We start from the raw sequence: 27,384 nt of genomic DNA on the forward strand, positions 1-27,384 counted from the left end.
TTTGAGTACACTTTGCACCATTTAATTTCATGTGGTATAAACAGGTAAACACATTATCAGTCAACATAAGACAATGGGAGAACTGTGTATGTTCTCTGATGAATTTTAAGTTAATGTGAAGTGAAATATCAATATACCCACTAGGAGAAGAAATTAAGTCAATGTGATGTGAAATATAACAATTTACAAACTAGGGGAAGGCGTCTTCCCTCCTGCGTGGATTCTCACGTGACTTTTAAGTGACCGTGATGAGGAATAGGTCTTTCCACAGTCTGAGCATTGGTAAGGCTTTTCTCCTGTGTGGATTCTCTCATGCACTTTCAGGTGTGCTAACTGGGTAAAACTTTTTCCACACTGGGAGCACCGATGAGGCTTATCTCCTGTGTGTGTCCTCTCATGTCTTTTCAGGTTCCCTAACTCTGTAAAACCCTTTCCACACTGGGAGCAGTGGAAAGGCTTTTCTCCTGAGTGTATTCTTTTATGTTTTTTCAGGTTCCCTAACCGTGTAAAACTCCTTTCACACTGGGAGCAGTGGAAATTCTTATCACCTGTGTGTATCCTCTCATGTCTTTTCAAGCTTGCTAACAAGGAAAAACTATTTTCACACTGGGTGCATTGGAAAAGCGCATCTCTTGTGTGGATCCTCTCATGTCTTTTCAGGCTTGCTAACAAGGAAAAACTCTTTCCACACAGAGAGCATTGGTAAGGCTTCTCCCCTGTGTGCATTCTCTCATGTGCTTTCAGGTGCCCTAACTCTGCAAAACTCTTTCCACACTGGGAACATTGAAATGGCTTCTCTCCTGTGTGCAATGTCCTATGCACTTTCAGGGACCCTAACCGGGTAAAACTCTTTCCACAGTGGGAGCAGTGGTGTCGTCTTGCTGATTTGTACGTCTCTGGTTCCTCTGAGTCTGGTCTTTCTCCTGCCAAAAGACAGAGTATTTATTTAAGTAGAGAGAGACCTGAATGAAACCTCCATGTGACAAAACTGACTTCCTTTGAAGTTGAATCCAAATCAGAGCCAGGTTTCCAATCATTTAGTAATTTTAACAATTATTTGTTTTTAAAAACAACTGTAGAACATGGTGCTTGCACTGCCACAGGCCTACTTCTATGTGTAATCAGGCCAGGTAGCCTACAGGTCTACTTCTATGTGTAATCAGGCCAGGTAGCCTACAGGCCTACTTCTATGTGTAATCAGGCCAGGTAGCCTACAGGCCTACTTCTATGTGTAATCAGGCCAGGTAGTCTACAGGCCTACTTCTATGTGTAATCAGGCCAGGTAGCCTACAGGCCTACTTCTATGTGTAATCAGGCCAGGTAGCCTACAGGCCTACTTCTATGTGTAATCAGGCCAGGTAGCCTACAGGCCTACTTCTATGTGTAATCAGGCCAGGTAGCCTACAGGCCTGCTTTTATGTGTAATCAGGCCAGGTAGCCTACAGGCCTACTTCTATGTGTAATCAGGCCAGGTAGTCTACAGGCCAACTTCTATGTGTAATCAGGTCAGGTAGCCCACAGGCCTACTTCTATGTGTAATCAGGCCAGGTAGCCTACAGGCCTACTTCTATGTGTAATCAGGCCAGGTAGTCTACAGGCCTACTTCTATGTGTAATCAGGCCAGGTAGCCTACAGGCCTACTTCTATGTGTAATCAGGTCAGGTAGCCTACAGGCCTACTTCTATGTGTAATCAGGCCAGGTAGCCTACAGGCCTGCTTTTATGTGTAATCAGGCCAGGTAGACTACAGGCCAACTTCTATGTGTAATCAGGCCAGGTAGCCTACAGGCCTACTTCTATGTGTAATCAGGTCAGGTAGCCTACAGGCCTACTTCTATGTGTAATCAGGCCAGGTAGCCTACAGGCCTGCTTTTATGTGTAATCAGGCCAGGTAGACTACAGGCCAACTTCTATGTGTAATCAGGCCAGGTAGCCTACAGGCCTACTTCTATGTGTAATCAGGTGAGTGTCTTTACTCAAGATTGACAGGAGCGCTCAAAAAAAAACTTGTAAACGCAATGAAATAAACACTAACTAGCCTAGACAGTGCTCTCGGCAAACAACGTGTCCATGACAACGGTAAGACTGTAGTAACATAGTGAACGCATTAACAGAAATTAGCTAAACCAAACTAACATTGTATATTAGAAATGATGGTAATTAACGGTAAATATACTACTGGTGATACTAGCGTGACATCAATACTACGCATGTCAGTCTCTCTCTTGGCTGAGAGTTGAGGAGAGACTGACTACATCACTTCTTCTTTTTAGAAGAAACATTCATGTGTTGAAAATACCAAACTGTTTTGCATAGTCAACTTCCACACAGCTCTGACACACACACTTATCCCACCAGACATGCCCCCAGGGGTCTTTTCATAGTCAACTTCCACACAGCTCTGACACACACACTTATCCCACCAGACATGCCCCCAGGGGTCTTTTCATAGTCAACTTCCACACAGCTCTGACACACACACTTATCCCACCAGACATGCCCCCAGGGGTCTTTTCATAGTCAACTTACACACAGCTCTGACACACACACGTACCCCACCAGACATGCCCCCAGGGGTCTTTTCATAGTCAACTTCCACACAGCTCTGACACACACACTTATCCCACCAGACATGCCCCCAGGGGTCTTTTCATAGTCAACTTCCACACAGCTCTGACACACACACTTAGCCCACCAGACATGCCACCAGGGGTCTTTTCATAGTCAACTTCCACACAGCTCTGACACACACACTGATCCCACCAGACATGCCACCAGGGGTCTTTTCATCAAACCCCAAATCCAGAACAAATTCAAGAAAGCGTACAGTATTATATAGGACCCTTATTGCGAGGAACTTCCTTCCATCTCATATTGTTCAAATGAACAGCAAACCTGGTTTCAAAAAACAGATAAAGCAACACCTCTCCCCTATTTGACCTAGGTAGTTTGTGTGTATGCATTGATATGTAGACTACGTGTGCCTTTTACAAAATGTATGTAGTTCTGTCCTTGAGCTGTTCTTGTCTATTGATGTGCTGTATTATGTGTCATGTTCTGTGTGGACCCCAGGAAGAGTAGCTGCTGCTTTTACAACATCTAATGGGGATCCTAATAAAATACCAAATACCATCCCCGCGGCCTCCGCAATGGATTAGTCCACTCAGGCAGGCCTCTACAATGGATTAGTCCACTGAGACAGACCTCTACAATGGATTAGTCCACTTTGACAGACCTCTACAATGGATTAGTCCAATCAGACAGACCTCTACAATGGATTAGTCCACTCAGACAGACCTCTACAATGGATTAGTCCAATCAGACAGGCCTCTACAATGGATTAGTCCACTCAGACAGACCTCTATAATGGATTAGTCCACTCAGACAGGCCTCTATAATGGATTAGTCCAATCTGACAGGCCTCTACAATGGATTAGTCCACTCTGACAGGCCTCTACAATGGATTAGTCCACTCTGACAGGCCTCTACAATGGATTAGTCCACTAAAACAGGCTTATACAAGGGATTCATCCATTCAGACAGGCCTGAATCAGCCAGGTGTCTCGTGTGCCATACTTTAAAAAAATATTTATATATACTTGCCACTGCTTGACTAAAATAATCTCGGTCGACCAACAGTCTTTCGACCAAACAATTGACCAGACGACTAAATGGGGTCAGGCCTCTACTCTAAAGGCTCCACAACCCGCCACACATATGGCGTCTCCGACCACATTTTCAGATCAACCATAAAATGAACGTAATACTTATATTAGTCTCTGCCGGCAGCTATTCACCTGACTGACATCTAGAAATGACCAGATATTCACCTGACTGACATCTAGAAGTGACCAGGTATTCACCTGACTGACATCTAGAAGAGACCAGCTATTCACCTGACTGACATCTAGAAGTGACCAGGTATTCACCTGACTGACATCTAGAAGTGACCAGGAATTCACCTGACTGACATCTAGAAGTGACCAGCTATTCACCTGACTGACATCTAGAAGTGACCAGGTGTCATTTGTTTGTTTAGGGGATCCACCTGCTGCAAACAAGGTAAAATAAAATAAAAGTATGTCATTGACAGTAATGCAAATTAATACAAATAGTAGAATTATGCCATACTTTTATTTTGAAGGCTAACCGCAAAGTCCACTAATGCGGCTAATCTTTATTGTGGCTAGCTTCACATAGATGGGTCCAACCACCATTAATCACATAAGAACTGCCTTATAAATTGGGGTTATTTTAGATGATGACACCGAGCTATACAGTTAGCTAGCTAACTATAGCTACTGAAACAGATTGTCGTTATGCTATGTTTTTTGGGGGAAGAACATTGTTTGCAACCATGAGCTGCCTAGCTTTTTTTTTAATGTCCAGCACTGTAGGTGCCCGAGACAACTTTACCAGCATCATAGTATCGATGAATCGTTGTGACATATGAAATAGAGTGATAGTGTAATCAATGTGTAACGACTATGTAAAAAAAATGTATGAACACGTTAAAATATTATGTGACGTGTCATATTCAGGTCCTGATTGGTCAACAAGCTTATTGGACACATCAAATAGTGTTATTTGACCCAAACGGCGTTCCATAGTATGAGAAATCCTGGTTGAGAATGAAACGACTGAACAACGAAACAGCAAGTAAGTGAGAAATAGGTTTTGATTATGTTTTACTGGTAATGGGGACATACGTAAATGCCAACAAAATAACTTTTTATTTTATTTAACTAGGCAAGTCAGTTAAGAACAAATTCTTATTCACAATGACCGCCTACCATGGCCAAACATCTTACGACACTGGGCCAATTGTGCGCCACCCTATGGGACTCCCAATCACGGCCGGATGTGATACAGCCTGGATTCGAACCAGGGACTGATGCCTCTTGCACTGAGATGCAGTGTCTTAGACCATCCGCAATGAGCTAAAGGCTAGAGCTGCCGCTGTCAAGGAGCGAGACACTAATCCGGAAGCTTTTGAGAAATCCTGCTATGCAATACAAGATTAAGATTGAATCCTACTACACCAGCTCTGATGCGCGTCGGATGTGGCTTGCAAACTATTACAGACTGCACAGGGAAACCCAGCCGCGAGCTGCCCAGTGACGCGAGCCTACCAGACGAGCTAAATGCCTTTTATGCTCGCTTTGAGGCAAGCAACACTGAAGCATGCATGAGAGCACCAGCTGTTCCTGGATGACTGTGTGATGAGGCTCTCCGTAGCCGATGTGAGCAAGACCTCTAAATAAGTCAACATTCACAAGGCTGCGGGGCAAGACGGATTACCAGGAAGTGTACTCAGTAAATGCGTGGACAAGGACATCCCTGCCAGCCAAACCCTCCCCTAACCCGGACAACGCTGGGCCAATTGTGCGCCGCCCCAGGGGTCTCCCGGTCGGACTGGACTCGAACCCAGAATCTCTATCGTTATTGTTATTTTATTGTGTTACTTTGATATATATTTTTTACTTTAGTTTATTTAGTAAATATTTTCTTAACTCTTTTTCTGTTGCTTCATTGTTTGTTAAGGGCTTGTCAGTGAGCATTTCACGGTGAGATCTACACCTTTTGGAATCGGCACATGTGACTAATAATATTTGATTTGATTCCGTCTGCGTTGCTTGCTGTTAAAGCATAGAAAATATGGGGGGGGGGGGGGGGGGGGGGTCGAAGTTTGGTGTAAGTTTGTGGTAGGCTATATACAATTAATTTAAAAGTAAAAAATGCATGTCCCTTTAACAATTCCTACAGTACTGAACAATATATTCATGTGTAGAACTCCAGTAGAATGCCCCTTTAAAACCACACATTAGTTTAACAAGGGTAGTTTATGCCCCTGTTTTTAAGCCAATACTCACTGGTGTTAATCAGATATTCTGTCTCCTCCTCCTCTCCTTCTTCCTCTTTTATTGAGAGAGCCCCCTCCTCCTCCTCTCCTTCCTCCTCCTCTTTTATTGAGAGAGCCCCCTCCTCCTCCTCTCCTTCCTCCTTCTCTTTCATTGAGAGAGCCCCCTCCTCCTCCTCTCTAAAAGGTTCTTCCTCTTCTTTTACTGTCACATCACCCTCTTCCTCTTTCAATGAGATGGCCTCTTCCTCCTTTTTAATTCTTAAAGGTTCTACCTCCTCTTCCTCCTTTTTGATTCTTAAAGATTCTACCCCCTCTTCCATGCTGATATCCTCATCTTCCTCCTTTTTAATTCTTAAAGGTTCTACCTCCTCTTCCTCCTTTTTGATTCTTAAAGGTTCTATCCCCTCTTCCACGCTGATATCCTCAACTTCCTCCTTTTTAATTCTGAAAGCATCCATCTCTTCCTCTTCCACTGTGCCAGCCTCTATCCACTCTTCCTCTTTCACTGTGCCAGCCTCTATCCACTCTTCCTCTTTCACTGTGCCAGCCTCTATCCACTCTTCCTCTTTCACTGTGCCAGCCTCTATCCACTCTTCCTCTTCCACTGTGACAGCCTGTATCCCCTCTTCCTCTTCCACTGTGACAGCCTGTATCCCTTCTTCCTCTTCCACTGTGACAGCCTGTATCCCCTCTTCCTCTTCCACTGTGACAGCCTGTATCCCTTCTTCCTCTTCCACTGTGACAGCCTGTATCCCCTCTTCCACTGTGACAGCCTCTATCCCCTCTTCCTCTTCCACTGTGCCAGCCTGTATCCCCTCTTCCTCTTCCACTGTGCCAGCCTGTATCCCCTCTTCCTCTTCCACTGTGACAGCCTGTATCCCCTCTTCCTCTTCCACTGTGCCAGCCTGTATCCCCTCTTCCTCTTCCACTGTGACAGCCTGTATCCCTTCTTCCTCTTCCACTGTGACAGCCTGTATCCCCTCTTCCTCTTTCACTCCTAAAGTGTCTTTCTCTTCTTTAACTGTAACATCCTCCTCTTTCGATGTGAGAACGTCCTCTTCCCGTTTCATTCCACAAGGTTCTTTCTCTTTTTTAAATGTTATAGCATTCTCTTCCTCCTGCTTAAATCTAAACACGTCTTCATCTCCTTTCATTGCAATATCCTCATATTCTTCTTTCACGACAAAGTTCAGCCCCAGAGATTATTTCTCCGTGCAACTGACCTCTTCTTCTTTAGCAGGGGTGGAGTAGCTAAGTGTGCTCATGGTCAGGGCATGTCAGCTAGCGACTAGCCTAGTGCTTGGCTCAGAAATAACCTTAACCTTATTTGCAAATGTAACAAGTAAATTATGTTAATTTAACCAGTAGATACTCAAACATAATTGTGTTTAAAACACTGAGATGAATATATACAAACAATGGCAAAATAAGCTTCAATATTACGTTTTGTGTTGGCTAGCGAGAAAGTTGAATCAGTAACCGTGTTGTTATTGAAGTGTCCTTTCCCGTCCACTAGATTATACGTCACGGCAAGAGGCACAATCTGAAAGACGCACGTCGCCAACTGCTGACCGGAGTGGGTAACGCAGTTTAGAAAAATATTCACTACGTTGTTTATTCTGTCGTAAGTCATTGCAAAACAACCAGAGCTCATGTTTTCTCTTACTTCTTACCAGTACTTTTCTCTATGCAATTAAATTGTTTATTTTATTTGTAATTAAATATTATCTTATGTTGTTGTTGTCTATATCAGTTCTGTAAACTGTCATGTATTTTTATATTTGTGCATTTAAAAAAACGCATTTTCCAAAAATGCATGTACCAATCACAGATTGCCCCTTTAACAAATCCTACAGTACTGAACAACACATTAGTTCAACAAGTGCAGAGTTTGTGCCCCTGTTTTTATGACACAACTAACTGGCGTTAATCTTCCTCTCCTCCTCCTCCTCTTACACTCCCAAAATGTCTCCCCCCTTCTCTTTCATTGAGATGTCCTCCTCTTCCTCTTCAAAAGGTTCTTCCACTTCTTTCACTACAACATCCTCTTCTTCTTTCACTACAACATCCTCCTCTTCTTCTTTCACTACAACACCCTCCTCTTCTTCTTTCACTACAACATCCTCCTCTTCTTCTTTCACTACAACATCCTCCTCTTCTTCTTTCACTACAACATCCTCCTCTTCTTCTTTCACTACAACACCCTCCTCTTCTTCTTTCACTACAACATCCTCCTCTTCTTCTTTCACTACATCCTCCTCTTCTTCTGTCACTACAACATCCTCCTCTTCTTCTGTCACTACAACACCCTCCTCTTCTTCTGTCACTACAACACCCTCCTCTTCTTCTTTCACTACAACATCCTCCTCTTCTTCTGTCACTACAACATCCTCCTCTTCTTCTTTCACTACAACATCCTCCTCTTCTTCTTTCACTGCAACATCCTCCTCTTCTTCTTTCACTGCAACATCCTCCTCTTCTTCTGTCACTACAACATCCTCCTCTTCTTCTTTCACTACAACACCCTCCTCTTCTTTCACTGCAACATCCTCCTCTTCTTCTGTCACTACAACATCCTCCTCTTCTTCTTTCACTACAACACCCTCCTCTTCTTTCACTACAACATCCTCCTCTTCTTCTTTCACTACAACACCCTCCTCTTCTTTCACTACAACACCCTCCTCTTCTTCTTTCACTACAACATCCTCCTCTTCTTCTTTCACTACAACACCCTCCTCTTCTTCTTTCACTACAACACCCTCCTCTTCTTTCACTACAACATCCTCCTCTTCTTCTTTCACTACAACATCCTCCTCTTCTTCTGTAACTACATCCTCCTCTTCTTCTTTCACTACAACATCCTCCTCTTCTTCTTTCACTACAACATCCTCCTCTTCTTCTTTCAATACAACATCCTCCTCTTCTTCTGTCACTACAACATCCTCCTCTTCTTCTGTCACTACAACATCCTCCACTTCTTCTTTCACTACAACATCCTCCTCTTCTTCTTTCACTACAACATCCTCCTCTTCTTCTTTCACTACAACATCCTCTTCTTCTTTCACTACAACATCCTCTTCTTCTTTCACTACATCCTCCTCTTCTTCTTTCACTACAACATCCTCCTCTTCTTCTTTCAATGTGACATCTTCTTCCTCCTTTTTCATTCGGAATCTCCTCTTCCTCTTCCACTGTAACACCCTCTATCTCCTCTTCCTATTCCTCGTCCACTGTAACACCCTCTATCTCCTCTTCCTCTTCCTCTTCCACTGTAACACCCTCTATCTCCTCTTCCTCGTCCACTGTAACACCCTCTATCTCCTCTTCCTCTTCCACTGTAACACCCTCTATCTCCTCTTCCTCGTCCACTGTAACACCCTCTATCTCCTCTTCCTCTTCCACTGTAACACCCTCTATCTCCTCTTCCTCTTCCACTGTAACACCCTCTATCTCCTCTTCCTATTCCTCTTCCACTGTAACACCCTCTATCTCCTCTTCCTCGTCCACTGTAACACCCTCTATCTCCTCTTCCTCGTCCACTGTAACACCCTCTATCTCCTCTTCTTCGTCCACTGTAACACCCTCTCTCTCCTCTTCCTCGTCCACTGTAACACCCTCTATCTCCTCTTCCACTGTAACAGCATCTATCTCCTCTTCCTCGTCCACTTTAACACCCTCTATCTCCTCTTCCTCGTCCACTGTAACACCCTCTATCTCCTCTTCCTCGTCCACTGTAACACCCTCTATCCCTTCTTCCACTGTAACACCCTCTATCTCCTCTTCCTCGTCCACTGTAACACCCTCTATCTCCTCTTCCTCGTCCACTGTAACACCCTCTATCCCTTCCTCCTCTTCCACTGTAACACCCTCTATCCCTTCTTCCTCTTCCACTGTAACACCCTCTATCCCTTCTTCCTCTTCCACTGTAACACCCTCTATCTCCTCTTCCTATTCCTCGTCCACTGTAACACCCTCTATCTCCTCTTCCTCTTCCTCTTCCACTGTAACACCCTCTATCTCCTCTTCCTCGTCCACTGTAACACCCTCTATCTCCTCTTCCTCTTCCACTGTAACACCCTCTATCTCCTCTTCCTCTTCCACTGTAACACCCTCTATCTCCTCTTCCTATTCCTCTTCCACTGTAACACCCTCTATCTCCTCTTCCTCGTCCACTGTAACACCCTCTATCTCCTCTTCCTCGTCCACTGTAACACCCTCTATCTCCTCTTCTTCGTCCACTGTAACACCCTCTCTCTCCTCTTCCTCGTCCACTGTAACACCCTCTATCTCCTCTTCCACTGTAACAGCATCTATCTCCTCTTCCTCGTCCACTTTAACACCCTCTATCTCCTCTTCCTCGTCCACTGTAACACCCTCTATCTCCTCTTCCTCGTCCACTGTAACACCCTCTATCCCTTCTTCCACTGTAACACCCTCTATCTCCTCTTCCTCGTCCACTGTAACACCCTCTATCTCCTCTTCCTCGTCCACTGTAACACCCTCTATCCCTTCCTCCTCTTCCACTGTAACACCCTCTATCCCTTCTTCCTCTTCCACTGTAACACCCTCTATCCCTTCTTCCTCTTCCACTGTAACACCCTCTATCCCTTCCTCCTCTTCCACTGTAACACCCTCTATCCCTTCCTCCTCTTCCACTGTAACACCCTCTATCCCTTCTTCCTCTTCCACTGTAACACCCTCTATCTCTTCCTCCTCTTCCACTGTAACACCCTCTATCCCTTCTTCCTCTTCCACTGTGACAGCCTCTATCCCTTCTTCCTCTTCCACTGTAACTGCCTCTATCTCCTCTTCCTCTTCTTTCAATGTGACAGTCTCCTCTTCCTCATTTTTTCATTCTGAAAGCTTTCTCTCCTTTCAATATTTGGTAGCGCCTCATTTGAATGTCTGTTTTAGTACAAATATTGTAATAAATTACAATAATTCATAGTTATGCTGTAATAGTAACATCTAACTGGTGGTAATTGCTGTCTGTAATTACAGGCGTGTAACAATGAATGCTTGTCACCGTGCTTATTACGAATGTTAAAGTTTCCGCTAGCATCCTAACGCATTTTTTTGACGAATTGAAATGATCTGATCAAAACATGGGAGTTTTTGCCACCAAGGATCGTGACACGTCTTCAACGGTCACATGGGACAGGAATGATGGAATGGCGATTTTTCACAAAGTAATTGACAGACTCTATGTCTATGTTTACATTCCAAGAGCAATTGGATTCTCAAAAAGAACAACGTGCACCACTCGGGGACTCGAGGACGGAGTTCGGGAAACGCTGGGCTGAAAATCAAATACCAATAGGGAGCCACTGTAACTTTAGACCGTCCCCTCGCCCATACCCGGGCGCGAACCAGGGACCCCCAGGGACCCCCACCCACGAAGCATCGTTACCCATCGCTCCACAAAATCCGCGGCCCTTGCAGAGCAAGGGGAAACCACTACTTCAAGGTCTCAGAGCAAGTGACGTCACCGATTGAAACGCTATTTAGCGCGAACACCGCTAGCTAAGCCGTTTCACATATGTTACACCACTATGACGTGCTCACACGTTGGCAGTACCCGCGTTTAACCACTAGATGGACTCCGTGCTCCACGGTAAAGTTTTCCCCCTCTGCACGAGTCTCTCAGCAGCACTACAATGTGGGGACTTTCAAAGTCAGTTGGCATGCAATGTTTTTCTTCGCTACATGACAATTCTCCATTCCAACACTTATTATTGGGACTCTTTGCCCTATATCATCACTATCACTCATTACTCCTAGTGTATTTTCGCCTTCTTTGTAAAACCTTTGACTGTTCTACTCTGGGCATACTAATATACATCTAATCACATTCTAGTGGTCACGTCCCTCTCGTTAGTAGATCATATTGAAGCTAGAATTCCGCCGAGTAAAACGTGCACTACGCAGATGTTATTTCTATGTGACCCTTTGTTTAACTAGTCAAGTCAGATAAGAACCAACTCTTATTTACAATCACGGCCGGTTGTGATACAGCCTGGAATCGAATCACGGTCTGTGGTGACTCGAGAGCAGGGAACACGACGTGTTCGTCAACAACATACATGGTGGGAAATGTAGAGGGCCGTGTAGAAATGAAACAATTGTGCCTTTTTGACGGAAATATTTGGGGTATTTTGGAGATCGGGTCATCGTTTAAGGGCGCTCTCCGCGAATATGGCGGGCCAGCTGGATGTCCTTGGACATGATGGTCACCCTCTTGGCGTGGATGGCGCACAGGTTGGTGTCCTCGAACAGGCCGACCAGGTAGGCCTCGCTAGGCTCCTGCAGGGCCATCACGGCGGAACTCTGGAAGCGCAGGTCGGTCTTGAAGTCCTGGCCAATTTCTCTCACCAGGCGCTGGAAGGCCAGTTTTCGGATCAGCAGCTCAGTGGACTTCTGGTAACCTCGGATCTCTCTCATAGCCACGGTGCCGGGCCTGTAACGGTGAGGCTTCTTCACGCCGCCGGTGGCCGGGGCGCTCTTGCGCGCAGCCTTGGTGGCGAGCTGCTTCCTGGGTGGTTTCCTAACTCCAACAGTGATATCTATCATGTTTATGTTCCTAGCTCCAACAGTGATATCTATCATGTTTATGTTCCTAGCTCCAACAGTGTTATCTATCATGTTTATGTTCCTAGCTCCAACAGTGATATCTATCATGTTTGTGTTCCTAGCTCCAACAGTGATATCTATCATGTTTATGTTCCTAGCTCCAACAGTGATATCTATCATGTTTGTGTTCCTAGCTCCAACAGTGTTATCTATCATGTTTATGTTCCTAGCTCCAACAGTGATATCTATCATGTTTATGTTCCTAGCTGCAACAGTGATATCTAACTTGTGCTTGAGTTCCTAAAGAGTCAGATCCATCTACATCGGCTACGTATCAAATCAAATCACGTTATTGGTCCATTCACATTTTAAGCAGATGTTATTGGTCCATACACATTTTAAGCAGATGTTATTGGTCCATACACATGTTGTAGCAGATGTTATTGGTCCATACACATTTTAAGCAGATGTTATTGGTCCATACACATTTTAAGCAGATGTTATTGGTCCATACACATGTTGTAGCAGATGTTATTGGTCCATACACATTTTAAGCAGATGTTATTGATCCATACACATGTTGTAGCAGATGTTATTGGTCCATTCACATTTTAAGCAGATGTTATTGGTCCATACACATTTTAAGCAGATGTTATTGATCCATACACATGTTGTAGCAGATGTTATTGGTCCATACACATGTTGTAGCAGATGTTATTGGTCCATTCACATTTTAAGCAGATGTTATTGGTCCATACACATTTTAAGCAGATGTTATTGATCCATACACATGTTGTAGCAGATGTTATTGGTCCATACACATGTTGTAGCAGATGTTATTGGTCCATACACATGTTGTAGCAGATGTTATTGGTCCATACACACGTTGTAGCAGATGTTATTGGTCCATACACATGTTGTAGCAGATGTTATTGGTCCATACACATGTTGTAGCAGATGTTATTGGTCCATACACATGTTGTAGCAGATGTTATTGGTCCATACACATGTTGTAGCAGATGTTATTGGTCCATACACATGTTGTAACAGATGTTATTGGTCCATACACATGTTGTAGCAGATGTTATTGGTCCATACACATGTTGTAGCAGATGTTATTGGTCCATACACATGTTGTAGCAGATGTTATTGGTCCATACACATATTGTAGCAGATGTTACTGGTCCATACACACGTTGTAGCAGATGTTATTGGTCCATACACACGTTGTAGCAGATGTTATTGGTCCATACACACGTTGTAGCAGATGTTATTGGTCCATACACATGTTGTAGCAGATGTTATTGGTCCATACACATGTTGTAGCAGATGTTATTGGTCCATACACATGTTGTAGCAGATGTTATTGGTCCATACACATGTTGTAGCAGATGTTATTGGTCCATACACATGTTGTAGCAGATGTTATTGGTCCATACACATGTTGTAGCAGATGTTATTGGTCCATACACATGTTGTAGCAGATGTTATTGGTCCATACACATGTTGTAGCAGATGTTATTGGTCCATACACATGTTGTAGCAGATGTTATTGGTCCATACACATGTTGTAGCAGATGTTATTGGTCCATACACATGTTGTAGCAGATGTTATTGGTCCATACACATATTGTAGCAGATGTTACTGGTCCATACACATGTTGTAGCAGATGTTATTGGTCCATACACATATTGTAGCAGATGTTACTGGTCCATACACATGTTGTAACAGATGTTATTGGTCCATACACATGTTGTAGCAGATGTTATTGGTCCATACACATATTGTAGCAGATGTTACTGGTCCATACACACGTTGTAGCAGATGTTATTGGTCCATACACATGTTGTAGCAGATGTTATTGGTCCATACACATGTTGTAGCAGATGTTATTGGTCCATACACATGTTGTAGCAGATGTTATTGGTCCATACACATGTTGTAGCAGATGTTATTGATCCATACACATGTTGTAGCAGATGTTATTGGTCCATACACATGTTGTAGCAGATGTTATTGGTCCATACACATGTTGTAACAGATGTTATTGGTCCATACACATGTTGTAGCAGATGTTATTGGTCCATACACATGTTGTAGCAGATGTTATTGGTCCATACACATGTTGTAACAGATGTTATTGGTCCATACACATGTTGTAGCAGATGTTATTGGTCCATACACATGCTGTAGCAGATGTTATTGGTCCATACACACGTTGTAGCAGATGTTATTGGTCCATACACATGTTGTAGCAGATGTTATTGGTCCATACACATGTTGTAACAGATGTTATTGGTCCATACACATGTTGTAGCAGATGTTATTGGTCCATACACATGGTTAGCAGATGTTACTGGTCCATACACATGTTGTAGCAGATGTTACTGGTCCATACACATGTTGTAGCAGATGTTATTGGTCCATACACATGTTGTAGCAGATGTTATTGGTCCATACACATGTTGTAGCAGATGTTATTGGTCCATACACATGTTGTAGCAGATGTTATTGGTCCATACACATGTTGTAACAGATGTTATTGGTCCATACACATGTTGTAGCAGATGTTATTGGTCCATACACATGTTGTAGCAGATGTTATTGGTCCATACACATGTTGTAGCAGATGTTATTGGTCCATTCACATGTTGTAGCAGATGTTATTGGTCCATACACACGTTGTAGCAGATGTTATTGGTCCATACACACGTTGTAGCAGATGTTATTGGTCCATACACACGTTGTAGCAGATGTTATTGGTCCATACACATGTTGTAGCAGATGTTATTGGTCCATACACATGTTGTAGCAGATGTTATTGGTCCATACACATGTTGTAGCAGATGTTATTGGTCCATACACACGTTGTAGCAGATGTTATTGGTCCATACACATGTTGTAGCAGATGTTATTGGTCCATACACACGTTGTAGCAGATGTTATTGGTCCATACACATGTTGTAACAGATGTTATTGGTCCATACACACGTTGTAGCAGATGTTATTGGTCCATACACATGTTGTAGCAGATGTTATTGGTCCATACACATGTTGTAACAGATGTTATTGGTCCATACACATGTTGTAGCAGATGTTATTGGTCCATACACATGTTGTAGCAGATGTTATTGGTCCATACACACGTTGTAGCAGATGTTATTGGTCCATACACATGTTGTAGCAGATGTTATTGGTCCATACACATGTTGTAACAGATGTTATTGGTCCATACACACGTTGTAGCAGATGTTATTGGTCCATACACACGTTGTAGCAGATGTTATTGGTCCATACACACGTTGTAGCAGATGTTATTGGTCCATACACATGTTGTAGCAGATGTTATTGGTCCATACACACGTTGTAGCAGATGTTATTGGTCCATACACACGTTGTAGCAGATGTTATTGGTCCATACACATGTTGTAGCAGATGTTATTGGTCCATACACATGTTGTAACAGATGTTATTGGTCCATACACACGTTGTAGCAGATGTTACTGGTCCATACACACGTTGTAGCAGATGTTATTGGTCCATACACATGTTGTAGCAGATGTTATTGGTCCATACACATGTTGTAGCAGATGTTATTGGTCCATACACACGTTGTAGCAGATGTTATTGGTCCATACACATATTGTAGCAGATGTTACTGGTCCATACACATGTTGTAGCAGATGTTATTGGTCCATACACATGTTGTAACAGATGTTATTGGTCCATACACATGTTGTAGCAGATGTTATTGGTCCATACACATGTTGTAGCAGATGTTATTGGTCCATACACACGTTGTAGCAGATGTTATTGGTCCATACACACGTTGTAACAGATGTTATTGGTCCATTCACACGTTGTAGCAGATGTCGTTGGTCCATACACACGTTGTAGCAGATGTTATTGGTCCATACACATGTTGTAGCAGATGTTATTGGTCCATACACATGTTGTAGCAGATGTTATTGGTCCATACACATGTTGTAGCAGATGTTATTGGTCCATACACATGTTGTAGCAGATGTTATTGGTCCATACACATGTTGTAGCAGATGTTATTGGTCCATACACATGTTGTAGCAGATGTTATTGGTCCATACACACGTTGTAGCAGATGTTATTGGTCCATACACATGTTGTAGCAGATGTTATTGGTCCATACACACGTTGTAACAGATGTTATTGGTCCATACACACGTTGTAGCAGATGTTATTGGTCCATACACACGTTGTAGCAGATGTTATTGGTCCATACACACGTTGTAGCAGATGTTATTGGTCCATACACACGTTGTAGCAGATGTTATTGGTCCATACACACGTTGTAGCAGATGTTATTGGTCCATACACACGTTGTAGCAGATGTTATTGGTCCATACACACATTGTAGCAGATGTTACTGGTCCATACACATGTTGTAGCAGATGTTATTGGTCCATACACATGTTGTAACAGATGTTATTGGTCCATACACATGTTGTAGCAGATGTTATTGGTCCATACACACGTTGTAGCAGATGTTATTGGTCCATACACATGTTGTAACAGATGTTATTGGTCCATTCACATGTTGTAGCAGATGTCGTTGGTCCATACACACGTTGTAGCAGATGTTATTGGTCCATACACATGTTGTAGCAGATGTTATTGGTCCATACACATGTTGTAGCAGATGTTATTGGTCCATTCACATGTTGTAGCAGATGTTATTGGTCCATACACATGTTGTAGCAGATATTATTGGTCCATACACATGTTGTAGCAGATGTTATTGGTCCATACACATGTTGTAGCAGATGTTATTGGTCCATACACATGTTGTAGCAGATGTTATTGGTCCATACACACGTTGTAACAGATGTTATTGGTCCATACACACGTTGTAGCAGATGTTATTGGTCCATACACACGTTGTAGCAGATGTTATTGGTCCATACACATGTTGTAGCAGATGTTATTGGTCCATACACATGTTGTAGCAGATGTTATTGGTCCATACACATGTTGTAGCAGATGTTATTGGTCCATACACATGTTGTAGCAGATGTTATTGGTCCATACACATGTTGTAGCAGATGTTATTGGTCCATACACATGTTGTAACAGATGTTATTGGTCCATACACACGTTGTAACAGATGTTATTGGTCCATACACATGTTGTAGCAGATGTTATTGGTCCATACACATGTTGTAGCAGATGTTATTGGTCCATACACATGTTGTAGCAGATGTTATTGGTCCATACACACGTTGTAACAGATGTTATTGGTCCATACACACGTTGTAGCAGATGTTATTGGTCCATACACATGTTGTAGCAGATGTTATTGGTCCATACACATGTTGTAGCAGATGTTATTGGTCCATACACACGTTGTAGCAGATGTTATTGGTCCATACACATGTTGTAGCAGATGTTATTGGTCCATACACATGTTGTAGCAGATGTTATTGGTCCATACACATGTTGTAGCAGATGTTATTGGTCCATACACATGTTGTAGCAGATGTTATTGGTCCATACACATGTTGTAGCAGATGTTATTGGTCCATACACATGTTGTAGCAGATGTTATTGGTCCATACACACGTTGTAGCAGATGTTATTGGTCCATACACACGTTGTAGCAGATGTTATTGGTCCATACACATGTTGTAGCAGATGTTATTGGTCCATACACATGTTGTAACAGATGTTATTGGTCCATACACATGTTGTAACAGATGTTATTGGTCCATACACATGTTGTAGCAGATGTTATTGGTCCACACACATGTTTTAGCAGATGTTATTGGTCCATACACATGTTGTAGCAGATGTTATTGGTCCATACACATGTTGTAACAGATGTTCTTGGTCCATACACATGTTGTAGCAGATGTTATTGGTCCATACACATGTTGTAGCAGATGTTATTGGTCCATACACATGTTGTAGCAGATGTTATTGGTCCATACACACGTTGTAGCAGATGTTATTGGTCCATACACATGTTGTAGCAGATGTTATTGGTCCATACACATGTTGTAGCAGATGTTATTGGTCCATACACACGTTGTAGCAGATGTTATTGGTCCATACACACGTTGTAGCAGATGTTATTGGTCCATACACACATTGTAGCAGATGTTACTGGTCCATACACATGTTGTAGCAGATGTTATTGGTCCATACACATGTTGTAACAGATGTTATTGGTCCATACACATGTTGTAGCAGATGTTATTGGTCCATACACACGTTGTAGCAGATGTTATTGGTCCATACACATGTTGTAACAGATGTTATTGGTCCATTCACATGTTGTAGCAGATGTCGTTGGTCCATACACACGTTGTAGCAGATGTTATTGGTCCATACACATGTTGTAGCAGATGTTATTGGTCCATACACATGTTGTAGCAGATGTTATTGGTCCATTCACATGTTGTAGCAGATGTTATTGGTCCATACACATGTTGTAGCAGATATTATTGGTCCATACACATGTTGTAGCAGATGTTATTGGTCCATACACATGTTGTAGCAGATGTTATTGGTCCATACACATGTTGTAGCAGATGTTATTGGTCCATACACACGTTGTAACAGATGTTATTGGTCCATACACATGTTGTAGCAGATGTTATTGGTCCATACACACGTTGTAGCAGATGTTATTGGTCCATACACATGTTGTAGCAGATGTTATTGGTCCATACACATGTTGTAGCAGATGTTATTGGTCCATACACATGTTGTAGCAGATGTTATTGGTCCATACACATGTTGTAGCAGATGTTATTGGTCCATACACATGTTGTAGCAGATGTTATTGGTCCATACACATGTTGTAACAGATGTTATTGGTCCATACACACGTTGTAACAGATGTTATTGGTCCATACACATGTTGTAGCAGATGTTATTGGTCCATACACATGTTGTAGCAGATGTTATTGGTCCATACACATGTTGTAGCAGATGTTATTGGTCCATACACACGTTGTAACAGATGTTATTGGTCCATACACACGTTGTAGCAGATGTTATTGGTCCATACACATGTTGTAGCAGATGTTATTGGTCCATACACATGTTGTAGCAGATGTTATTGGTCCATACACACGTTGTAGCAGATGTTATTGGTCCATACACATGTTGTAGCAGATGTTATTGGTCCATACACATGTTGTAGCAGATGTTATTGGTCCATACACATGTTGTAGCAGATGTTATTGGTCCATACACATGTTGTAGCAGATGTTATTGGTCCATACACATGTTGTAGCAGATGTTATTGGTCCATACACATGTTGTAGCAGATGTTATTGGTCCATACACACGTTGTAGCAGATGTTATTGGTCCATACACACGTTGTAGCAGATGTTATTGGTCCATACACATGTTGTAGCAGATGTTATTGGTCCATACACATGTTGTAACAGATGTTATTGGTCCATACACATGTTGTAACAGATGTTATTGGTCCATACACATGTTGTAGCAGATGTTATTGGTCCACACACATGTTGTAGCAGATGTTATTGGTCCATACACATGTTGTAGCAGATGTTATTGGTCCATACACATGTTGTAACAGATGTTCTTGGTCCATACACATGTTGTAGCAGATGTTATTGGTCCATACACATGTTGTAGCAGATGTTATTGGTCCATACACATGTTGTAGCAGATGTTATTAGTCCATACACATGTTGTAGCAGATGTTATTGCAGGTGTAGTGAAATGCTTGTGTTCATAGCTCCAAACAGTAGTATCTAACAATTCACAACAATTCCACACAAATCTAAAAGTAAAAGAATGGAATTAAGAAATATATAAATATTAGGACGAGTAATGTCAGAGTGGCATTGACTAAAATACAGTAGAATAAAATACAGAATATATACATATGAGATGAGTAAATACAGGAGAATAAAATACAGAATATGTACATATGAGATGAGTAAATACAGTAGAATAAAATACAGAATATGTACATATGAGATGAGTAAATACAGGAGAATAAAATACAGAATATGTACATATGAGATGAGTAAATACAGTAGAATAAAATACAGAATATATACATATGAGATGAGTAAATACAGTAGAATAAAATACAGAATATGTACATATGAGATGAGTAAATACAGGAGAATAAAATACAGAATATGTACATATGAGATGAGTAAATACAGGAGAATAAAATACAGAATATGTACATATGAGGTGAGTAAATACAGGAGAATAAAATACAGAATATGTACATATGAGGTGAGTAAATACAGGAGAATAAAATACAGAATATACACATATGAGGTGAGTAAAGCAGTATGTAAACATTATTCAAGAGACCAGTTGTGGAGTCTGTTTTCCCTGGCTGTCACCCTCGCATACCACGATCACATCCTGACCTCACTCAAACCCTGACCGTTCAAGCTGGAGAGTCCAGAAGAGACCCCTGCAGCAGAATCATTCTAGGCCGGTCGTATCACTGTACACCAGCTACCGGGAAGCACTCATGTAAGACAGGAGCAGATCTGCCTGACATTTTGTTTAAAAAAACGTTTTTTTTTAATTTCACCTTTATTTAACCAGGTAGGCAAGTTGAGAACAAGTTCTCATTTACAATTGCGACCTGGCCAAGATAAAGCAAAGCAGTTCGACACATACAAACGACACAGAGTTACACATGGAGTAAAACAAACATACAGTCAATAATACAGTAGAAACAAGTCTATATACGATGTGAGCAAATGAGGTGAGATAAGGGAGGTAAAGGCAAAAAAAAAGGCCATGGTGGCAAAGTAAATACAATATAGCAAGTAAAAACACTGAAGAACTCCCAGTTTACAGACTGGCTCCCTCCAACCAGAGCAAACTGAACACTCTCTGTCTCCGTGACAACAAACAGGCTGCTATCAGACTCTGCCGTTCCGTACCTCACTAAATGGATCGATTGATTTGGCGGCACACACCACATCGCCCAGAGCCTTAGAAATGCCTTCCTAAGAACTCTAAAGATGGATCTTCTCAAGCTGCCAACCAAAAAAACCCTTGTCGTTGATTTGTATTAAAAAAGTGTTTTGCTAGTTTAGATAATTATATATGATTGACGTTATGATTGTAGATTGGTGTACAATTCAGTCTATGACTGTGAGAAAGAAAGGAAAAGCTGCTACTACTACCACTACACCACTACTACTACTACTGTTACTACTACCAGTACTACTGCTACTACTATTGTTACTAATACTACTACCACTACTACTACTACTACTACTACTACCACTACTGTTACTACTACTACTACTACTACCAGTACTACTGCTACTACTACTACTGTTACTACTACCAGTACTACTGCTACTACTACTGTTACTACTACTACTACCACTACTACTACTACTACTACTACTACTACTATTGTTACTACTACCAGTACTACTGCTACCAGTACTACTGCTACTACCACTACACCACTACTACTACTGTTACTACTACCAGTACTACTGCTACTACTACTGTTACTACTACTACTACCACTACTGCTACTACTACTACTACTACTATTGTTACTACTACCAGTACTACTGCTACCAGTACTACTGCTACTACCAGCACTACTGCTACTACTACTACTGTTACTACTGCTACCAGTACTACTACTGTTACCAGTACTACTGCTACTACTGTTACTACTGCTACTACTGTTACCAGTACTACTGCTACCACTGTTACCAGTACTACTGCTACTACTGTTACTACTGTTACCAGTACTACTGCTACTACTGCTACCAGTACTGCTACCAGTACTACTACTACTACTACTACTACTACTACCACCAGTATTACTGCTACTACCAGTATTACTGCTACTACTACTACTACCAGTATTACTGCTACTACTACTACTACTACCAGTATTACTGTTACTACTACTACTGCTACCAGTACTACTGCTACCAGTACTACTACTGTTACTACTACTACTACCACCACAGTTACCACTACTACAGCGACTACTACTGCTACTACAATTCAGTCTATGACTGTGAGAAAGAAAGGAAAAGCTACTTCTACGCAACATAAGTGGTTTTATCCACATTTCAGCCTCATAACGTCAAATAATCAATATTCAGACTATCGGCCAATAAAACAAAGTCTGTAACAGTAATAAAATAAAATGGCGTTTAGTCATATATTATTGTAAAATATAGTCTGAAGATGGGGGGGAAACATGGTGGAAGAACCTAGACCATTTGAAATTCAAGAAAGCCGTTTTGTGTGACTACTACTGTATCCACTACCTGGAAAAACACAAACATTTCCAAAATGTCATTGAATATTACCATACGTTGTTCCACATTTGAGATCAGTCCTCATTTAACAATGCTTAACTATGTATTTAAAAGGCCATTGAAACACACCTAAAGTAAATGTCTATTTTCTAGATCAGTAAAAATGCTATGCAAAACGCCATTCTAATGTGTCACTGTAGAGATGACCCTCTTGACTTCTCAACCGCCTGGTAGAGCTCTGTAACAAAACGCCATTCTAATGTGTCACTGTAGATATGACCCTCTTGACTTCTCAACCGCCTGGTAGAGCTCTGTAACAAAACGCCATTCTAATGTGTCACTGTAGAGATGACCCTCTTGACTTCTCAACCGCCTGGTAGAGCTCCGTAACTTGATTGGAAAAATAATATTGGAAATTCTTATTTCAGTTGGTAGTAATAAGAATTTAATGTTAAAGAATTGTTTTAACGCGTTTTCTCAAGAAGAAACAGAGGGTAACTTTTGTTTCGTCATCGCTGTCGAGTATACTTTCTACAATTTGGTTTAATGTGGCATAAACAAAAAAACACGATTTTCAGTCAAAAATATGAGATAAGGGCGGGAGCACTGTGTGTGTTCTCTCATGGAGACTAAGTGCATGTGACGTGAAATATGTCTTTCCACACCGGGAGCAGTGGTAAGGCATCTTCCCTGTGTGTGTTACCTCGTGGTCTGTCAGATGCCTAAACTGGGTAAATATCGTTCCACACTGGGAGCAACGAAAAAGCTTCCCCCCTGTATGGCATTTCTCATGCACTTTCAGGTTCCCTAAATTCTTAAAAGTTTTTTCACAATGAGAACAGTGGAAAAGCCTCTTTACTTCTGTGTGAGTTCTCTCGTGTGATTCCAGGTTCCCTAACTGGATAAATCTCTTTCCGCACTGAGAGCAGTGATAAGGTTTCTCCCCTGTGTGTATTTTCGTATGTGCTTTCAGGCTCCCTGAATGGGTGAATCTCTTTCCACACAGGGAGCAGTGGTACGGCTTCTCTCCCGTATGTGTCCTCCCGTGCGTTTTCAGGTTCCCTAAATGGTTAAAACTCTTCCCACACTGGGAACAGTGGTGTCGTCCAGCTGGTTTGGACGTCACTGGGTCCGGATCCCCCGGAGGACTCTTACCGCTGTCAACGTGAGAGTCTGATCTCTCTCCTGCCAAAGACAGTGTTTAGTTAGACAGACATGTACAAAGTCCACATGATGAAACCTCCTGCTAAGTCTTTGTATGGCATTTAATATAGATCCCTCAGAGCAGAGTGGCTGTAGAGAACTGTAGGCTAATAAAATAAATCCTATTGAACTTTACATGTTGTGTCTTTTTTTGTTGACATCCAAATCTGATCTAGATTTATGACATCCTTATTACATCTTGACATCCTTATTGATCAAAAATGACATCCAAATCTGATCTAGATTTATGACATCCTTATTACATCTTGACATCCTTATTGATCAGAAATGACATCCAAATCTGATCTACTTCTTATGGGGTTGTAAGGGAATTTATCCAAATCTGATCTCTATAACCTCCTTATTGATCTCCACATCCAACATCTGATCTCTATAACCTCCTTATTGATCTCCACATCCAACATCTGATCTCTATAACCTCCTTATTGATCTCCACATCCAACGTCTGATCTCTATAACCTCCTTATTGATCTCCACATCCGACGTCTGATAAAGGGTTAGCAGGGCATCAATGGAATGTGGACGTCAGATTAAAAGAGGTTGGTTTCAATTTATTGACTAAGACTTTGGAAGTAAATCCAAATTCAATATATGACATCAAAATAGGTTAAATAAACAGAAACAGGAAGTATAAATAGAATATTGATTGATTTATTTGTTGATATTCTTTTGCTTTTAACTCAGCTAAGGTGAACTGGAGGAGTGTGCTCGTACATGCCCTTAGGGATAGGGCCACCCCTTTTTTCTCCACTTCCTGTCTGAATGACGTGCCCAAAGTAAACTGACTGTAGCTCAGGCCCCGAAGGGAGGATATGCATATAATTGGTACCATTGTAAATAAAAAAAACATTGAAGTTTGTAGAAATGTTACAATAATGTAGGAGACTATAACATAATAGATATGGTAGGAGAAAATCCAACTGGATTTTTTTATTTTTTGGAGAGACCATCCTCTTAGAAATGCAAGAGAAAGGTCATATTGTAAAATAGCTCCCCGATGCAATTCCTTTGGATTCCACAGGGCGTCAACAGTACATCCTGTACAAAAACAAACTCACGTCCTTGACAACTTCCTGGACAACAGCTCTGCACTGCTTCACGAAGCGCAAGAAGTATGAATGCCCTTCTACTTCTGAAGAGGTCGTATCACTGTAAATGCTACATGGTCAAGTATGAATGCCCTTCTACTTCTGAAGAGGTCGTATCACTGTAAATGCTACATGGTCAAGTATGAATGCCCTTCTACTTCTGAAGAGGTCGTATCACTGTAAATGCTACATGGTCAATGCAGACGTCAGATTAACTATGCAGCGCCCAGATGCACAATTCACCTCTCTCCCGTCAATTTGACAGTATTTCTGATTGGCTTAACGCACCACCACTATTTATTTATTTATTTACCTTTATTTAACTAAGTCAGAACAAATTCTTATTTTCAATGACGGCCTAGGAACAGTGGGTTAACTGCCCTGTTCAGGGGCAGAACGACAGATTTGTACCTTGTCAGCTCGGGGGATTTGAACTTGCAACCTTCCGGTTACTAGTCCAAAGCTGTGGACCTGTGGAGCTGCTCAATGTAATGTTTTCTTCGCCTAAAACAGCAAAACAACGTGTGTTTTTACATCCTTTGAGAATTACAATAGTTCCTCAATGTATATAAAAAAAATATTTTCCAGCTCTCTCCCTTTTCGATGAACCACTCAGCGGGAAACAAGTCAATGCTCTGGTCCAGTGGAAACGTCATAAAATAGACCTGATGACTTCTCATCAGTGCTTGACTTGGACTGGAATAGGTTCCTGGTACTCATTTTGGGTGCTGGTACTGTTTATATGTAGGTGCAGGAGCCCCACTATACTTCTGAGCTAATATTCTATGAGAGGAACATTTGAGGTTTCGCTACTCAGCTCCAGTGAGCGCCTGTCCAAGTCGAGCATTGCTTCTTATCTCTTGCGCAAATAGCCTACAGCTGTGTCGGTCCTGAGCTCACCGGTTGAGGGGAAATTCCGAGGATCCAGAATATTTTATACAATGTTGCTAGGTTGCTAGCACAAGCTTCAGGCCTGACCCAAGTTAATAGTTGATACAATGTTTCAAGTTGGTTGCAGACAGGCCATGCATAGTCAATGTGATTTTATAGGATATTTATTTTTTAAATCAGGATATTTTCTACATGCAGGCTGCGATGTTTTTATTTGTTGACTTTATGTCGGCTATTTTTACATAGTTGGAAACAGAAAATACTTTATAGGTTTTTATAATTTTCATTTAGATTGAATTTTGATGAACAACATGACAATGATTTTGAGATATGAAGACGTTTATTATAAATTAAATTAAAATGTTCCATGAAAATGTGCATATGAAAACCATAACTGGCACACATATCATTAGAAATGGTAAGAAATTGGCATTCCACATAAGAAAAGGCAGAATGGTGTCTATATATGGAAAAATACACGCTAAAAAAATAAATCGACCAAGATTTGTATTAGTTGGGGAACAGCTCTACTGGGAACAGATACCAGCCCTACTAGGAACAGATACCAGCTCTACTGGGAACAGATACCAGCCCTACTAGGAACAGATACCAGCCCTACTGGGAACAGATACCAGCCCTACTGGGAACAGATACCAGCCCTACTGGGAACAGATACCAGCCCTACTGGGAACAGATACCAGCCCTACTAGGAACAGATACCAGCCTTACTAGGAACAGATACCAGCCCTACTAGGAACAGATACCAGCTCTACTGGGAACAGATACCAGCCCTACTGGGAACAGATACCAGCCCTACTGGGAACAGATACCAGCCCTACTGGGAACAGATACCAGCCCTACTGGGAACAGATACCAGCCCTACTGGGAACAGATACCAGCCCTACTGGGAACAGATACCAGCCATGCTGGGAACAGATACCAGCCCTACTGGGAACAGACCCGAGTGGGCAGATCTATTTTATTTGTTCAAACTAAACTACAGCACTTACTTTGATGTGTCAAATCTGATCCTTTCTTCTCTTCTCCTCCTCTCACAGTTCCACTCAGCCCCATTGTTTTCCTGCAGTCCACCAGCAGCACAGACAACCTCTTCATACCCAGCAGTAAGGTGCTACCAGGAGAGGCTCGACACGGGGACTCCGGGAGGGAGGAAGGGCTAGCGTTGTCCTGGTAACCATAAAGAGGGGACACAGACACATATCATTATGGATGCTGATGTCACTGTTGTCATGAAATGCATTTACAGAAACCCAGCCCAGACCCCGATAGAGCAAGCTGTATGCTAGACCAGACCAAGCTGTACCATCTGGTGTTCTGATCTGGAGAGACTCTTCTCTGTCTCGTCAGCATCAGGATGTTGTTGAGGCTCCCCAGAGGATCCACTATAGTCATGTGTCTCTCCTGTGTGAATGAGAACATCAAAACAGATGGTAA

At 42.0% G+C, this 27,384-nt stretch overlaps 4 protein-coding genes across 4 annotated transcripts; all 4 read right to left on the reverse strand.

The window, feature by feature from the left end:
* Positions 1 to 7,384, reverse strand: LOC149978656 (uncharacterized). Its single transcript, XM_090194856.1, has 2 exons — positions 5,873 to 7,384; positions 1 to 923 (listed from the first exon to the last, which is right to left on the reverse strand). Exons 1-2 carry the CDS (start codon positions 7,014 to 7,016, stop codon positions 184 to 186), a joined length of 1,884 nt encoding a protein of 627 aa, XP_090050982.1. The 5' UTR covers positions 7,017 to 7,384; the 3' UTR covers positions 1 to 183.
* A 328-nt stretch (positions 7,385 to 7,712) lies between these two features.
* LOC149978657 (uncharacterized) lies at positions 7,713 to 11,266 on the reverse strand. Its single transcript, XM_090194569.1, has 4 exons — positions 11,221 to 11,266; positions 10,525 to 10,679; positions 8,387 to 8,987; positions 7,713 to 7,720 (listed from the first exon to the last, which is right to left on the reverse strand). The coding sequence occupies exons 1-4, from the start codon at positions 11,264 to 11,266 to the stop codon at positions 7,713 to 7,715; spliced, it is 810 nt and encodes a 269-aa protein (XP_090050695.1).
* Positions 11,267 to 12,036: 770 nt separating this feature from the next.
* Positions 12,037 to 12,572, reverse strand: LOC110494937 (histone H3-like). The gene has a single exon (XM_036947970.2). The coding sequence runs from the start codon at positions 12,538 to 12,540 to the stop codon at positions 12,037 to 12,039; it is 504 nt and encodes a 167-aa protein (XP_036803865.2). The 5' UTR covers positions 12,541 to 12,572.
* Positions 12,573 to 23,154: 10,582 nt separating this feature from the next.
* LOC110494905 (uncharacterized) lies at positions 23,155 to 27,146 on the reverse strand. Its single transcript, XM_090194954.1, has 2 exons — positions 26,940 to 27,146; positions 23,155 to 23,911 (listed from the first exon to the last, which is right to left on the reverse strand). The coding sequence occupies exons 1-2, from the start codon at positions 27,043 to 27,045 to the stop codon at positions 23,301 to 23,303; spliced, it is 717 nt and encodes a 238-aa protein (XP_090051080.1). The 5' UTR covers positions 27,046 to 27,146; the 3' UTR covers positions 23,155 to 23,300.
* Between the last annotated feature and the right edge of the window lie 238 nt (positions 27,147 to 27,384).

The sequence above is a fragment of the Oncorhynchus mykiss genome, chromosome 13 (assembly GCF_057628025.1).
Source record: "Oncorhynchus mykiss isolate SJ-2025 chromosome 13, ASM5762802v1, whole genome shotgun sequence".
Classification (NCBI taxonomy): Eukaryota; Metazoa; Chordata; class Actinopteri; order Salmoniformes; family Salmonidae; genus Oncorhynchus; species Oncorhynchus mykiss.

Coding starts and splice junctions, on each gene's coding strand:
- LOC149978656 (XM_090194856.1), bottom strand. CDS start 7,016: ATGAAAGGAGATGAAGACGTGTTTAGATTTAAGCAGGAGGAAGAGAAT. Junction 924..5,872: donor AGAATATCTGATTAACACCA/GTGAGTATTGGC, acceptor GTCTTTTGGCAG/GAGAAAGACCAGACTCAGAG.
- LOC149978657 (XM_090194569.1), bottom strand. CDS start 11,266: ATGCTTCGTGGGTGGGGGTCCCTGGGGGTCCCTGGTTCGCGCCCGG. Junction 10,680..11,220: donor GGTCCCTGGTTCGCGCCCGG/GTATGGGCGAGG, acceptor TCACATTGAAAG/AAGAGGAAGAGGAGATAGAG. Junction 8,988..10,524: donor AGGAAGAAGGGATAGAGGGT/GTTACAGTGGAA, acceptor AAAGAAGAAGAG/GAGGATGTTGTAGTGAAAGA.
- LOC110494937 (XM_036947970.2), bottom strand. CDS start 12,540: ATGATAGATATCACTGTTGGAGCTAGGAACATAAACATGATAGATAAC.
- LOC110494905 (XM_090194954.1), bottom strand. CDS start 27,045: ATGAAGAGGTTGTCTGTGCTGCTGGTGGACTGCAGGAAAACAATGGGG. Junction 23,912..26,939: donor ATCAGATTTGACACATCAAA/GTAAGTGCTGTA, acceptor TGTCTTTGGCAG/GAGAGAGATCAGACTCTCAC.